We start from the raw sequence: 17379 nt of genomic DNA on the forward strand, positions 1-17379 counted from the left end.
AATGACAATACAGACACAAATAAGACAACAAACACGCTATCTACTTGACACACACACACACACACACATACTACCAGCTCTTGATTTATTTGGCCTCTTATGTATTTGTTGGTGACGACTCTGAAACACCCTGAAAGTGGAATAAAGCAGTCCTTAAATTTTTCTGTTCTAAACTTAATATCGAGGGCCGACCACTTAGTTCAGATCTGATGTAACTATGGCGTAATGGTTTCAAATTTTCTTTAAGAATTTTTATCTTTCGGAAAGGCATCTCTCACAGAATAGTTCTTCAAGAAATGGTGGCTGTATTTGAGTGATATAAGATGTTTTGATTAGAAGTCCATTTCAACAAGTCGTTGAAGTAGAACCATACCAGCGGATAATGTCAATAGACTGCCGATAGTAGCTGTATACAAATAGTCTGATTAAAGTATTCTTACTTTTGTTATTCCCTTAGCTTTCTAAAATAGAAAAGTCTTTGATGTATCTTGAGTATTTTTTTTTAATTCTTTACTGCTAACCGCTAAAGGTTAAAAATGGCGCCCTTACTATTATCATTACAAACAAAAACAAAATGTTTGTCCGATTCCCCCCCCCCCCCCCCCCCCCACTCGCAAGACAAACTGAACTTGTCTAAGAAACTAATAGACTCTTCCAGTTGAGACTATGAGAATGAAGAAGTATGGAAGCGCCCGTTAGATTTTGTTTTTCCCAGCCAATTACGATCGTAAACAAGACTGACAACTCTCGATCAAGGGGAAACAACTCTGTCTACTCTCACGACTGATACTATGGATTTTTCGTTGGGCGCAAGGGGGAGACTATATTTTAACCATATTTAAAAAAAAAACAAAAAAAAAAACGAATGTGTTAAAATCGAGGAAAGTTGGGAGGGGGCGCAGAAAGGGGAGAGGGAGGGACACCGGGTGTATTGTACTGCAGTTAAGTAGTCCGATGTGAACCATGCACACACACGGCGTGCCCCTTTTCATTCACCGGCCGCGAGAGTCACATTCACAGGGGGCCCCGGGACCGAGGTGTCTCAGTTCATTGCACGGCTATGCGGCTTTCACTAACTGGAAGTCGCCGTCAACAAAAGAAGGAGGGTGTGAGAAGATATAGACACAACGTCCGCCCCAAACACACACACACACTTATACACACACGCACACACTGCATATACAGCCTCCCCCGCCCCTTGCCCGCCACACCTTCAGACTGCCCACAACAACCACATATATGTAAATTCAGTTTCGCCCATGCTTTGTCTAGCAATACAAGAAGTATCTAGCTCATCCTTGGAACTGTTATTGAACCCACACACAGAGTTTAGTACAATAAAAAACTCCCTTCAAACAGGAAGTGTGGACACAAATAAATAAATGCAAATATTCCAAATACTAAGAAGATTAAATCCTACTATGTGTTCTTGTTTGGAGTTGAGTTCATTACTGGTATCTGTTTTGACTTTGTTTACCGGTACCGTTTTTTTTTGTTTACCGGTATATGTTGTATATGTTTACCGGTACCTGTTTTTAATTTGTTTACCGGTATGTTTTTATTTGTTTACCAGTATATGCTTTAATTGGTTTACCGGTACTTGATTTTATTTGTTTACCGGTATTTGCTTTTATTTGTTTACCGATACCCGTTTTTATTTGTTAAGTGGTTTATGCTTTTATTTGTTTACCAGTATGTGTTTGCTCTGTTAATCGGTATATATTTTTATTTGTTTACCGGTATATGCTTTTTATTTGTTTACCGGTATCTATGCTTACTGTTGGAGATATTCACCCTAAACTTAACAATGTCAAAGACGCTTTTTCTTTCCTCAATGTTGCCACATACATTTTTTTTTTAATTTAGCAGCAATCGTAGGTGTTATTTTGTAATTGAATGCACTAGCTGGTGACTAGCTTACAATTTTGAAAAGCAAGATTAAAGTTGCCCTTTTGTTTTTCAATAAGTGTTAAAGTGTTTAGTTGTCATAGAGTGAATGCTTCATGCAGCCTTCATGATAAGATTATTTTGTACGGAAGAGCTTGGACAATTTGATTCTGTAGTGCTATGAAGTACACATCAATTATTATATTCATTATTATTACCCACAATTCCTTCATTCGTACACCGGATACACCAAAAGCTATTTGTAGTTGGCCTGTACCAGTTGGCCTGTACCAGTTGGCCTGTACCAAAATCTCTTATAATGTGAACAATTGTGGTGATAAATATGCGGATTCTGTACAGCGGCTTTCTTTTATATCTTTATGTTAAATGATCTTTATCTAGGATATTACTAACTTATATATTTTTCATATACTAATGGACCCATTGCCTAGTAGGCATCATTCTCCCCGGGTACGCTATTCTGCCTCAACGTGGCACTCGGGTGGAAACGATCATTTGAGGACGTGATAAGGCTAAATGAATAGCAAAACAAAACTCCTGTGGGAGTGTCCAAGGGAATGCGAGAGCTTTCTTATTGCACGTTGTGGAGTTGAAAGAGAGCTTCCACATCCCTCTCGATAATCCATGCGCCGTTCCTCAAGGGACCGTTACACTAATGGCGAGTCCTGCACGGTTAGCTTGGTACAACATTGGTACAACATTGGTTCCCGGTGTACTCGGCCTTCGGCCATACATTCTAGTCCATGCGCCCGGAGTGCCAGATATATCGGAAATAGCACTGCTTTACATAGGCATTGACTTGGAGCTCTTCCAGACAGAACGGTTTTGTTCAAGCAGGCTTACATGCTTAGAGCTCGAAGAGCCTTCGGCTCAGCTCTTTTGACATATCAAACGTCATCATTCTGCAATTCAATATACTATTGAAGCCATCAAATAAAAATATTTTGTTATTGGCTAATTAACTTTTAGACGTAGTGTCGTAAATATTTGTGTCTTAACGAAGTTATAGATCTTACGCCAATTAAGACATTTATGTAATTATTTGATCTGATAAATTGGCACGTATGTATGCACATAATAACCATTTTATAAACACTGATCAAGATTACATATTCTTTTTTTTTTACCGCCACATTTTTACAATGAAGTAGGCATACTGGTTAATAGTGAACACGATAACTGTGCTACATTGATTTATTGTCCGTTAGTGTTGTGTATAAGATATTGTAACTACAAAAAACTAAATAAAAAACTGACCAATGTAAATGATTTTGGACTAATTCTTTATACAATTACAGTCTGGACTCAGACCCGTTAACATTTTTGTCTTGTGTGTTATTATAATTGTAATATAAAAGTGAATGTAAAAAGTACACACTACTAAAGAATGTAAAGGAAAAAAAGTGATTATTGTGTTAATCCTTGGTGGACTTATAGAGACCCCTAGCTACATAGAATGTACCCTTTGAATAATACCAAACATAGGACAGTCACAAATATCGTGAAAAAATATCAGCAAAAAACATTGTAATACAAAATTTGGAGGGGGGTGTGGGGGCGATCCATCCATCGATCTCCCCTGATTAAAGCGCCATGTCGGTGCCGGTGTACCGCACACACTTCGCTGGAACTGACGGTAACGAAACAAATCATCTCACCCTGAACACCGAAGCACAAAACCAGAAATACGCTGCGAACCAACGGACAGAGAAAGTCTGCACAGAGAAATACGCTGCGAACCAACCGACAGAGAAAGAGTCTACCTCCCCCCCCCCCCCCTTTTTCCATTCGCAGAGAAAAAAGAAAGGAAGAAAAAACATTCGCTTGGAGGAAGACAAAGCAGGCAAGGAAGTTGTTGTTGTAGCCCATCAAGTTGGATGGACGGACACAATAACCACAGCAAGCACCGCTACAGCGTTTGTCTTTCAACGCTGATTCTTTAGCGACTCGTTTCCAAGCGAGAACTTTTTATTTTCCTTTCAGAGCGAACAAAAATATTTTTTTAAAAGCCAACAATCTGAAATGTGTGAAAGGGATCATGAGAGAGAGAGAGAGGGAGAGGGGGGGGAGGGACAGAAAGGAACAGAGAGAGAGGGACAGAGAGACAGAGAGGGACAGAGAGAGACAGAGAGAGAGAGGAACAGAGGGACAGAGAGGAACAGAGAGGGCCAGAGAGAGACAGAGAGAGACAGAGAGGGCCAGATAGAGACAGAGAGGACCAAAGAGAGAGAGAGAGAGAGAGGGACAGAACGGGTCAGAGAGAGACAGACGAACAGAGAGAAATAGAGAGGGACAGAGAGAGACAGAGACCAGAGAGGGAGTCAGTAAGTTAACTAAAGAGTTTGGAATGAGTAGAGAATGCAGAGTGTTTGTATGTAAAGGGAATGAATACGATTTATATTCTTGTGCTTTAAAAGTTAAACAAAAAATAATTGTAAAAACTTGTTTGATAAAAATGTGAGTCTGAGAAAAAATAAGTAGAAAACAAAAAGACACACTACAATTTTGTTAACAAAAAGACACACTACAAGTTTGTCAACGAAATATAAATGTCCTTTTTTACCAAGGAAAGATAATCTTTCTATTCCACGGTGCTGCAAAAGAATTGAGAGAGGGGGGGGGGGAATTAACACAGTCTGCTTTAGGAAACAAGCAAAACAGAAAAGTATCCTTTTTTTTTGTCTTTTCTGTTTAAAAAAAATACACCTGTTTCAAGATGTCAACATTTGACCATCACCAAGGCGATATGAGACACCAATATCAAAGACATATATACAGGTATAAACTCTTTCGTTCCTTTGGCAACGAAGTCGTTGAACTAATTACAACTTATTTAAGGTTGTACATTTCACTTGTATGAACGTATACGTTGTGTGCTATCGTAGACATTGTATACTCTAATACTGTGTTGTTATTTGTAATGCAAAATTGTAAAGAAAATTTTATCACGGATAATAAAATTATTATTATTATTACTATTATTATTATTATTATTTTAATTATTATTATTGTTATTTTAATTATTATTTTTTTATATTATTATTATTATTATTATTATTATTATTATTATTATTAGCAATTAAAACAAAATACTTATTTGCACATTTCAAAATGTTCGCATTGAGAGTAGAAAAGTTTTGAAAAACAAAAGGGGAACAACTCTCAAATAACTGAAGTACTAATGACCACACAGAAGTTACACTTTGGGTTTTGTGGGGGACGTAGTGGGTAAGACCAGGACATTACAGATATCACAAAATGTATTCCTTAAACATTCATGCTTACATACAACAGTTTCACACTGAAAGGACTTAGGACTAGAACTTTTTATGTTGACGTAACGTCAGAATGATTGTACATAAATATCACCAGCAGATTTGATGACTTCGTAAAGCACACGTCACTAATCAGATCTGAACACCTCAAGGCTGCTCACTTTGAATTGGTTCTGAGAAACTTCTTAGGTACTATCATCCACATCTTTAAACTTATCACCTTTTCCCTTCTTGCAAGCCCCATTTCCATAATCCGTCTTTTGCACCCCCCCCCCACCCCACCACCGCCTTTTATTTTTTTGGAGCGAAACTTTTTTAAAAATTTCTTTTCTTTTGTAGTAAAAGGCGGGGGGCTGGCAATGGGTATAATTTGGTGGCGAAGTCTCACCTTTGCTATCTCTGGCCACCTGGCTATGATCGAACCTTCAAGCGAGCTATAGCGCTGTGATCTCTTCGTCCCCCTTCAGCAACAAAAGAGCTCTTCAGTCGAGGGAGCTAATCCAACATCGAGTGAGTGGACCAGGTTAATCTTTTTATGCTCAAGTCCTTTTCTTCAGTTCCCCCATGCATATTTTGGGGTCGGTTCTTTTCATTCGCGGTGGTCCTCCCAAACTGCATTCAAACACAAGTCGACCCTCTATTATGTACAGGATCCTTGCACAGTGACTTCAATGTTCAAGGCACTGGTATAGATAGAAAGGTTTGGAGGGGGGGGGGGGAAGACTTAGAAGAAAATGTTGATCGGTGGATTTTCTGACTTCGAAATGTTTTCAGACCACAAGAGAATCAAAGAGACGACATTTGGACTGCTGAAAGAGAGAAAAAGTTTCGTGGCAAGATCGCAACTAAAAGAGAGTGAGAGAGAAAGAAAGTGAGAGAGAAAGAGAGTGAGAGAGAAAGAAAGTGAGAGAGAAGGCTGGGAGACATACGTCGCATTGGGACTTGGTGTGTCTATGAATACTGAATATGTATTTATTTATCTTTTGCTCTCAGAAAGTTATTCCCCCGTGACTTGGAAGTTACTTGCAACTGGTGCACTCAGTCGAAATCCATTGTTGTTGTTGTTGTTGTTGTTGTTGTTGTTGTTGTTGTTGTTGTTGTTGTTGTTGTTGTTGTTGTTGTTGTTGTTGTTGTTGTTGTTTTCTATGTTTTAAAAATGTTTATCTCGTCTATTTTTTTAAAGTCAGCTATGACGTGCGTGGTCACGTAACCCATGGCAGTATCCAGTAGTCTTGTCTTACATTGTGGAGGGATCAACGTCTAACGTCTGTATTTTAGATTGAGATCATTTCAACTCCAAAGCCAAGGATTATCTATCAAGACCCTAGTTGTTACAATGTCAATCTGCTCTTCACAAACAGGTCCTGGTCCAGCTTAACTCAACTTTGTTTAAAAAATAATAATAATAGAGAAATAAATAAATATCAACTTTTCCCATGCATAATTTTTTGTCCACTTTTTAAGCACTTTTCACATAAGGACAAAATGCCACAACGACAACTAGAAGTCGTTCTCACTCATTGCTGGGCACAGTCTTGTGTAACACACATGAGCGTATCTATGCGATCAAGCGTGGCAGAGTCCGAACTCGCTGATGGCGTCCATAGGAAGAATAGAAGTTGGATGAGGAGGACTGGGTGGATTGTTTAGCAACACAGTTTCAACTAAACCCTCCAAAATGTTATCTAGGCCTTCGATTAGATCACCAAGCGAGTACCTACTTTAGTGAATGCAACAAGAGACTCATACCATATTATAATAGCATAGATGCCTGTCTCGGGCTTAGCTAAGTCAATGCCTTCAAGAGAGCGCACGTTCTATTTGAGACTCTTCAATTATTAACGTGTTGATACTTTGTGGTGTAAACTAGATGTACTAAGCTTCAAAGCTTCAACAAACCTAAAACCAGGCCAATGAACTAGAGGTACTAGACCAACAGTCCTGCGTGTAGTTTTTTCTCTTCATTCTCATATCTCCTAATATCACACGACATACTTGATAAGTCCGAATTCGTGTGGTTACCGGGAAGTCAAAACCGCAGACCTGGTAGAACTAACGTGACCTGCAATCGAATCCGTCTGATGCTTCCGACAGAGTCAGACGAGAAGAAATCAGCAGAGGAGTCAGTGTGCTTAATTCTCAAGAACAGCTGGCGGCTCGTCTGGAAGAACCTAGTCCAAGCGTCATACCTCGCGCCGTCCCAGAGACATAGGATCACCTCTCTTAATCTTCAAGCCTTGCAGAAATAGCAGTGAACAAGCGTAACCGACATTGGGGAAATCCCAGAGAAGTGACAAAATGATAAGTCTTATAAGACAGGTTAAAAAACAAAAACAAACAAAAAAAAAAAAAAGAAAAAAAAAAGTGTACTATGTTGATAGCTTGAAGAGTCATTGCCAAGAAATGATAAGTTTGAGACAAGAAGGTCAGACAGGAGCAAGGATTCCAACTTGCCTAAAGACATGCACGGATTATGATTGGATTAGGCTAAGGATTAGCAGAAGATTAGTACATACGAATATCTCTGGAAGCACGCTGGATTCATTCTGGGTTTTTCCAGGATTTCTGGTCAGTTTGAAACCCTGCTTAGATTTCCGGAATAAGAGAAACAAAAAAAAAAGGTGTGAGGGGGGGAGGGACAGATGAATGAATGTTGTCAATCTAGGGTGAGGACGGTTTGATAAATCACTTACTTGTAATCCGGATAAGCATAATTCTCTGTTGAGTTTGTGGCTTATCAAATGTCGCAAGACTTAATTCTTCAGACTAACTGGGTCAAATCATATGGACCTAGGACTAGGTCAGGATGGAAGCGAGATCAGACATGAGATAGGTGATGAATGCATGGACATTTATTTCACTTACTGAACAGCTTGCGTGTAAACATGTCTGGTCTTAATGACGGCTTTCAGTCAGCAATCATGATAAAAAAAAGACAAAGGGGGTCATTGCACTTATAATACATGGTCAGTGTCGGCCAATGCGTTAAATGGATATGGTCTTGCTGGCCGCTCTGGGAAAACTTTAGTTTGACGTTTTAATTTTTTAAAATAGAAAAGAAACAAATTCAAATTTCCATTTGTTTTTAATCTAAATTCATTGGTTATTAGGAGAAAAAAAAATCGTTTTTTTTAAAGTATTTTAAATCTTTTTTTAAAACTTCTTCAAGTTTCGAATATTCAATTAGTCATCTAATCATCCATCCAATTATTCATCACAGTATTTAGCTCATCAGACACGAGCTTTATAACTGGCATTTTCTGTAATCTCTTGGCATGCTTCAGCTGAATGACCACCACATTCCCCACCTGGACGCCCGACGCCCTCCTTCGATCGCCACCTATGTAAAGACCCCCAGTTTTAAATCCAGCACACATTCATCACGCTCCTTAACACTTGTTTAGCCTTAGCCTAGAAAAGAGAAAATCTTCTAACAAACGAGTTGTATTAACACCTAGATTAAACCATAGTCCGTTTGGACAATGTGTAGCGGTAATCTCCCTTTCCTTGTCGACCGCCCTCCCCCCTCCTTTCTCTAAACTCCCCTCGCCACCTTGCGCAAACAGTGTACAAACTCTTACTCTTGATAACTCAGTCATCTTACAGAGGTTCTAAAACTATGCTTCTGTCTATTACTTGCTCTTACACTGTAGTAAGAAGAGAGAAGAACGAAATGGGTCTGCAATTTCACATTTAAGTGAAATTGATGAAGAAGAACCTACTGTGAACTAAGTGAAAAGTATCATTGGCAGGCTTTGCAGTTGGCAGGCAGTACAGTTAGCAGGCAGTACAGTTGGCAGGCAGTATCCCTGGAGATAGTACCACTGGTTAACAGTAGGCTTAACACTGGCATGCAGTACCATCTGTACATAGTAAAACCCACCCTGACCACTAGTACATAGTTGAACTGGCAAACAGTACACTGGTGCATACTACAACCGGCAGGCAGTACCAGTAGTACATACAATTGGCAAACAGTACACTGGTGCATATTACAACCGGCAGGCAGTACCAGTAGTACATACAACTGGCAAACAGTACACTGGTGCATACTACAACCGGCAGGCAGTACCAGTAGTACATAGTACAACTGGCAAACAGTACACTGGTGCATACTACAACCGGCAGGCAGTACCAGTAGTACATACAACTGGCAAACAGTACACTGGTGCATACTACAACCGGCAGGCAGTACCAGTAGTACATACAACTGGCAAACAGTACATTGGTGCATATTACAACCGGCAGGCAGTACCAGTAGTACATAGTACAACTGGCAAACAGTACACTGGTACATACTACAACTGGCAAACAGTACACTGGTGCATACTACAACCGGCAGGCAGTACCAGTAGTACATACAACTGGCAAACAGTACACTGGTGCATATTACAACCGGCAGGCAGTACCAGTAGTACATACTACAACTGGCAAACAGTACACTGGTGCATACTACAACCGGCAGGCAGTACCAGTAGTACATTGTACAACTGGCAAACAGTACACTGGTGCATACTACAACCGGCAGGCAGTACCAGTAGTACATAGTACAACTGGCAAACAGTACACTGGTGCATACTACAACCGGCAGGCAGTACCAGTAGTACATACAACTGGCAAACAGTACACTGGTGCATACTACAACCGGCAGGCAGTACCAGTAGTACATACAACTGGCAAACAGTACATTGGTGCATATTACAACCGGCAGGCAGTACCAGTAGTACATAGTACAACTGGCAAACAGTACACTGGTACATACTACAACTGGCAAACAGTACACTGGTGCATACTACAACCGGCAGGCAGTACCAGTAGTACATACAACTGGCAAACAGTACATTGGTGCATATTACAACTGGCAAACAGTACACTGGTGCATACTACAACCGGCAGGCAGTACCAGTAGTACATACAACTGGCAAACAGTACACTGGTGCATACTACAACCGGCAGGCAGTACCAGTAGTACATACAACTGGCAAACAGTACACTGGTGCATATTACAACCGGCAGGCAGTACCAGTAGTACATACTACAACTGGCAAACAGTACACTGGTGCATACTACAACCGGCAGGCAGTACCAGTAGTACATAGTACAACTGGCAAGCAGTACACTGGTGCATACTACAACCGGCAGGCAGTACCAGTAGTACATAGTGGTACTGGCAGGCAGCACCAAAGATGCCTGTTGCAATGGAGACAGCATCATACATTGTACAGCAATGATCAATCTAGAACAACTACGAAATGTTGTGCCAGACCAGGCAACATTTGTCTTCTTATAAACAAATAAAAGGTATAAATAAGTGTCGAAGAGGCTTTGAGGCTCTATTTGGATTAATTGGTAAGAATAAACATGTTTTGAACAAATTAAAAAAAAATCACAAAAGAGCGAAGAATAATATGAAAAATCTTTTAGAGCTTTCTCAAAAACTAAACCTGAGAATACTAGAACCTTAATAAGTAATCCGTGCACAAGAGACATGACGTCATAGCGTCAGGACATATATATATATTTCCATTTGTTTTCAAGTGACTTCAGAAGTGTTCAGAAAACTGCAATAAGGAAACGTCTTCAATTAGAGATCAATCCTAACATGACCTAATGGAATATCTGGATTTTAATAGCAATTTTTAGCGGCCCCCGAAAGGGAAAAAGACGCTATTAGTTTTGTGTGGAATGTCCGTCCGTCTCGTTTAGATTTCGTAAACTAGAAAAGATAGTGAAAATCCGACATCATAATATTTTAGACCATTCAAAGTTCCGATGCAACGGCTACTTTTTTCTTTTCTGAAAGCAAAAAATCTATTTTTTAAATCAATTATGCAAGCAGTTTTTTCATAAAAATACACCACTTTTACAACTATTCACTATTAATAGTAACAAACACGGAAAGGTGTTTTGTAGGGGTGACTACAATGTATCATATTTTTAACACATTTATGCACACGGTTCTAGATTTTTTGTTATAAAATTATTATTTTTTACATTTGTATTGCTAAGTTATATAAATTCTGTAATACTAACTACTACATTTACACACAAAAAAATGTTTACTTTTTTTTAAGAGAAAAAATCTATTTAGTATGCATTTAAGTTGGACATAATTTTAAACAACAATTAATAAGTAGTTTCTCATATTATCAGGTGAACTACATAGTCGCCCCACAATTACAGAACATTGCGGAATAAGAGATTGTCCCTTTACAAAACAATTAGAGCAATTATATATTCATTATAAGACATTATTTAGGCCAGGTTCACTTCTAACTTCACATTCACTTTCACCTATCCTTTAGTCTGTGGACCGCTGGGGCACCACACAAGATCCGTCAACTTTCTTTCTCCATTCTTCTCTGTCATTTTTTCTTTGATAGAATTTCATTCTGATGTTCTTTCTGAAAATATTGAAACCTGCCTTTTTACCTGCCTGGGTGTACCACTTCGTGGGCCGATTTTGAGTTTGTGTCCCCACACAAACTGTCTTTGTAACCTTGTTGTTTTGTTATTGTTGTTGTTGAGTGAAGCGTCTTTCTTTGATTTGACGTCATCGCCAACAAATTCACGAAACCAAAGAGATTTAAAGAAGAGAGAGAAAAACAAACGTGAAGGTCACTAAGGTACAGGTGAAGGTGAAGGTGAAACGAGCTGTTGTTGAAAGTCTTAAAACATGTATCAAATGGCAAAGCTTACAACAAATAATAATAATAATAAATGATGGAAAAGCAGAAAAGCATTGACATGATGAAGTAGTGTTTGGCCTGGTATTGTCAGGATGATATCTGACTGTTGGAGAAGACCATGAGTTGCATGTTACTGAGTATATTACTTATTGAGCCTGGTCAGTGCATTTCAAAGGCCTCACAGTGACAATGTGAACTTGGGAAAACAAAAAGTTGCTAATGAAAATAGTAGAAAGACAATACGAATGGGACGGATAACTCAAGGATTAAACACTTTTTTTATTTTTTAGTTAACTTGCTAAGGCAGCCATTTGTCACGGACAAGTAGTGGGAGGGGTTACACGGGGAGGGGTGGTGATGGAGCTCCTATGTAGTATTTGGAGGGGGGGGGGGCTGGGGCTATTTATCAAGAAAAAACACTGGGTACTTCAAATGTTTTCGCTGCCGGGGTACCAGGGCGTAAGACAGGCATGCAGAAGCCACGGTATGGCACCCAAAGGCGGTTCGTGGCAAACTTGTAATATTGACGGCATTGTTGTGTTTGTAGATTGTAACTTTGTATGATAGGAAGGATGTGTGAACAAGGCAGTTCGAGAGAGGGAGAGAGAGAGAGGGAGAGAGAGGAGATAGAGAGAGGGAGAGAGAGAGAGAGGGAGAGAGAGGAGATAGAGAGAGGAAGAGAGAGAGAGAGAGAGGGAGAGAGAGAGAGGAAGAGAGATAGAGAGAGAGAGAGAGAGAGAGAGAGGGAGAGAGAGGAGAGAGAGAGGGAGAGAGAGAGAGAAAGATGGAGAGAGAGATATAGAGAGAGAGAGGGAGAGAGAGAGAGGGAGAGAAAGATGGAGAGAGAGAGAGAGAGGGAGAGAGAGAGAGGGAGGGAAAAAAAGAAATGTTAACGATAGAATGAAATTATTTTCAAAATATAAATTAGAAGAATAGAGAGAAACGAAATAAAAGGTGAATGCGATAGAGATTGAATGAAAAGATGACATGAGTCTCTCAATCAATCAATCAGTGACTTTGTGAGTCTCAGTCAATCAATCAGTGACTTTGTGAGTCTCAGTCAATCAGTCATTGACTTTGTGAGTCTCAGTCAATCAGTTAGTGAATTAGCGAGTCAGTCATTAAGCTATTCAGTCAGTCTGCCATTCAGTGAGTGGGTAGATGTTTTTTTTTTTAAAATTAGAGTAATTGAAAAGATAGGACATATTGGAAGTTTTAAATCAAAGGTATTCGAACACAACGAAAAGAAATTTTTAAAAAGTTAAAAAGTAAAAAAACATTTTTTAGTATTTTTTTGTTCTAAGTTCAATATTGTTAATAAAAGATAACACATAAATACAAGGATGAAGAATAAACTTGAACTGCACCCAGCCATTGCTCTCCCTTACCATTGCAGACATTCAACAGCGAGTGCTCTCCCTCCACCATATGTTGAGCATCTTATCCCTTTGCTAATGACAAGTACAATCACAATCAGACACAATCGTACAATCATTGCATTCTGTCCTTCCATTCAACAATACTCCCAGAATGACGTTATTAGTGTCCCCTTAACACCCCCCTCCTCCCATCCTAGCTCTGTCCCCGAGCCCCCCCCCCCCACACACTTACAATCTCAGTCCCGTGACCACCTCTCCACCACCCCACCCCCCCCTAAACTTGCAAATGACTTCCGGGGGTGTTCAATAACTTCTTCTTAACTCCGTCACGATTGAATGACCACAGCCGTGCGGCTTTGAAGTTCAAGTCTGTATTAGAGCATCCTCCGCCCGTCACCCCCCACTGGCTGACGTGTTCCCTTTCTAATAGTTCTAATGTAGCTTCAAGTCCCCCCCACCACCCCCCACTATTCTTTCTTCCAAACTCTTTTACTCTTGTTTTCTCTCATTCTCTCACTCTCAAACCTCTCATAGGACTAAGCCACTCGTACTATCATTCCCTTCAGCATTGACTCACACACACACACTGTCACTCACACTTTTCTCACGCACATTCACACTATGCACACACACACACACACACGGGCTGGGGGTATTGCTTCGACCCATTGTCACAGGTCGGTCTCAATATTGCCTCACAGATTTTGTTTATTGTCTTTTTATGTCACACTCGTCCGTCTGAGTAGCTGCAATAAGTTGTGACAATTACATCTCCCCTCTCCCTCTCTGTCTCCCTTCATCTCTCCCTTACCCAGCCCCTCCCTTTAGCATACACACACGCACGCACACACACACACACACACACACACTAAGGTTCAATTAATTTTAAGAGTGGGTCAATTTTTCAAACAAAATAAAATTGTGGTCGTTGTATTACTTCTTCTGTTGTTTTTTTTTTGTGTGTTATATCCATCAATGTATTCCCGACCTACCATTGAACTATTTGAAGAAACGTCAGGAGCATTTTGTCTGCTTAGAGTTTCAATACGCAAATAGATCCATATTTAGACTTAGTACCTCATAACCTGTACATTAAAAAAAAAACATCTAAATTAACAGCTCTTGGTTTTTCTCATTTCAAAATGATGGTAAGTCCACCATCTATTAGAGTCAACAAAGCCAACTAAACGTGAAACTGTGCAGAAAATAAAAAAAAAAATTCTCCTCTAATAATCTCCTCGCTATAAACTATATAGGCCAACATCTAGATTTGGTTTTTAACTGATTATGAAATTACTAGATAGTTAACAATAAATAATAATAAAAATAACCTCAAAGAAAAAAAAGTAGGAAACCACCCGTAGATTGTAACAGCCAACTATTATTTTGAAATTAAATAAATGTAACCAATATCCATACTGCCATGCCTGTATTCCCTTTAAAAAAGTACAATATTAAAATGGGTTTGTTTTCTTAGACATAAATGAATATTCAAAAAATTCAAATAATTAATATACAGTCAAAAACTGGCATTTAAAGGTCAGCTCTATCGGAGTCCTTTTAGAATGACATACAGACGAGACCCAACGTGAAAAGAAAAAAAAGAAGCAAAGTCTGACCAGTCCATTTCTCAATCTCGTCTGATCTGGCAGACGTTCCTCACCAAGACTTCAAATCGAACTGTTAGAGCCACTTCCGTTAGTCCCTCGCTTCGCGCGCGCAATTATTCGCCTAACGACGTCATTAGTTAGCAGACGGAGGCTAATCTCGCGGGGGGTGGCCCTTGGTCTTGGGGCAGTTTGTGGACATTAGCTACCGCTGGGGCTTGGACACGGCCATGAAAGAAACACTTGTCAACCATTCACTTAATCTGTTAGAGCGCTACTAAAGAACGACTTTTTTTAAAATGTCTCTCTCTCTCTCTCGGTTTCTGCTTCCATCTCTTTGTTGACTGACCAACAGATAGACTGCCACCTAAAGAGTCATTTGTGGCTTAGTTCCAGAATAATATGAGGTGTGTGTGTGTGTGTGTGAGTGTGTGTATCTACACGCATGTGTAAGATAGCTGTAAACAAAGAGTGTGGAACATTTTACTTTTAAATCAGATGTAATAGATCTAGCTTGGTATGAGATGAATCTGACTAGAGAGATGAACTCACCCATACTAAATGGCAATACAATCAGTAGTAGACGACAGACAGACAGACAGACAGATAGATAGATAGATAGAGAGAGAGAGAGAGAGAGAGAGAGAGACTGTTAACTTACTTTTCATAGTCTAACTTGCAGTATAACTTCCGGTCTCTTGAATAGCAGGAAACTGTAAGCGGCACCCTACACAAGGAACATTGTAGACAGCCTTCGTGCCAAGACTCATTCATCACTTTCAGAAGGTATCTGTCTTCTATTGGTGTCTGGCATCCAGTACACAACTCTTTACTGCTGGTCTGTGTTGGCATTCTCTCTGAAAGATGCAAGAATTACATCTTAAACTACAGTCCAATTTCACTGACAGCAAACTTCTCAGCGACGGCTGAGATCACGCATGCGGACATACTAATCTAAACTTTTATTCCTGGTCAATGCGGTATTCGCTTCGGACTGTCGTGTAGAAGATCTTGAGCTCCAATCCTGCTTCCTTCATCTGCCGCCCTACAGATCCAATTCCCCGAGGACGTAATAGTTTTTATTTCTGAAGCAACGTCTGAAAACTTATAAGACAAGCAAAGTAATTATTATTCATGAATCTTCAGATTTATAAGAAATTTATTTATATGTGTCGTTATGTATATTTCTTCTTGCTTAACACGGGAACGACTTGAATAGTCTATCCCATAATTTTCTGACACCCACAAGTTTGTTTTACATGTTTCGGACGTTCCTTCAGAATTCAGGATTATAACATCCTAGCCCAAACCCTGCAAAGCTACATCATGGAATTGTTGTATGGTGTATGTTACACCAGCATGCAGTTCATAACATAAATGTATTCTTTCTTGTTTCGCTCTAGTGGTTCTTGCATATATTGCATGTGTTATCAGTCTAGAAGTCGGATGAAGTTTTTGGTGTTGAAAAGAAATTGAAAAAGTCTTGTGTTGTTATATGAACTCAATATGATACAAGCATGTTTTCTGATTGGGAGACTGTTCCATTGCACCACGCTCTTGGTAAGAATTTCAAAAATGCGTTTTTGTCCCATTGATGTTTCAAGGAAGAGCTCACGTGAAAGTTTTAAAGTGTGGACATTTTGTTTTCCATTTTCTTATAGATAATCAAAGAAATAGGGCTATTTCAATAAGAAAGCTGATCTGGATTGTTTACATTCTGTACACCAGAAACACAAACTATTTACCAATTTACAGGAGAACTCCACAGTCTAAGGATTTAAAAAGCAATTCCTTCCTTTTAACTCAGCCGACCGAAAATGTGATCTCAATAGCATGTTTGACATAAATAAAATCTACGTCACTTTAATACTATTAGCAGACGACATTGAAAGTGTCAAGTATAGATTGCAGTACTATATTGTTTGATAAGAGTAGACAGATTTCCTTTCCTTTTTTTTTTGTCTTTGGAATTACACTCCCAGAAGACCACTCCCATCTCGCGGGAGAACTTGTCGGGAGAAATATTTTTTATTGTAAAGGTCAGTGCTCTCGTCTGCTTCACTGTGCACATCGTCTGCTACTCGACTTTAAAAAAAAGGGGGAAAAAAGTGAAGTACAGTCAAGGACTGAAGAAAAAAAAAGAAATTATATAATGAATTTTTGTTTAAACCATGCACTGTTTTCTGTTCATTTGATTGATAGCGAAATTAGGAAACAGTTCAGTGACTTCAGGACACAATAGACACTCATGTAAGATTACATGCATTCTTTTTGCTTTAGTTTAGTTTTTCTAGGCTATGTACGACACCTGAACCATTTTCTTTGTTTGGTCAAGGTAAAGTGATCAGTTCAGGTAAAGTGATCAGTTCAGGTAAAGTGATCAGTTCAGGTAAAGTGATCAGTCCAGGTAAAGTGATCAGTCCATGTAAGTGGTCAGTTCAGGTAAAATGATAGGTCCCGGTAAAGTGATCAGTCCAGGTAAAGTGATCAGTCCATGTAAAGTGAAAGTGTTTCAAATATT

At 39.3% G+C, this 17379-nt stretch overlaps 1 protein-coding gene across 2 annotated transcripts in view; it reads right to left on the minus strand.

Moving 5' to 3' along the window:
* LOC106066239 (LIM homeobox transcription factor 1-alpha-like) overlaps positions 1–17379 on the minus strand; it is a 100403-nt gene that overhangs the window by 37790 nt on the left and 45234 nt on the right. For both annotated transcript variants that reach the window (XM_056041955.1, XM_056041954.1), the window contains one exon: positions 15520–15715. In XM_056041955.1, coding sequence (XP_055897930.1) covers positions 15520–15710 — 191 coding nt within the window. In that variant the 5' untranslated portion in view covers positions 15711–15715. The remainder of the gene's footprint in view (positions 1–15519; positions 15716–17379) is intronic.

Source organism: Biomphalaria glabrata, chromosome 9 (assembly GCF_947242115.1).
Source record: "Biomphalaria glabrata chromosome 9, xgBioGlab47.1, whole genome shotgun sequence".
NCBI lineage: Eukaryota > Metazoa > Mollusca > Gastropoda > Planorbidae > Biomphalaria > Biomphalaria glabrata.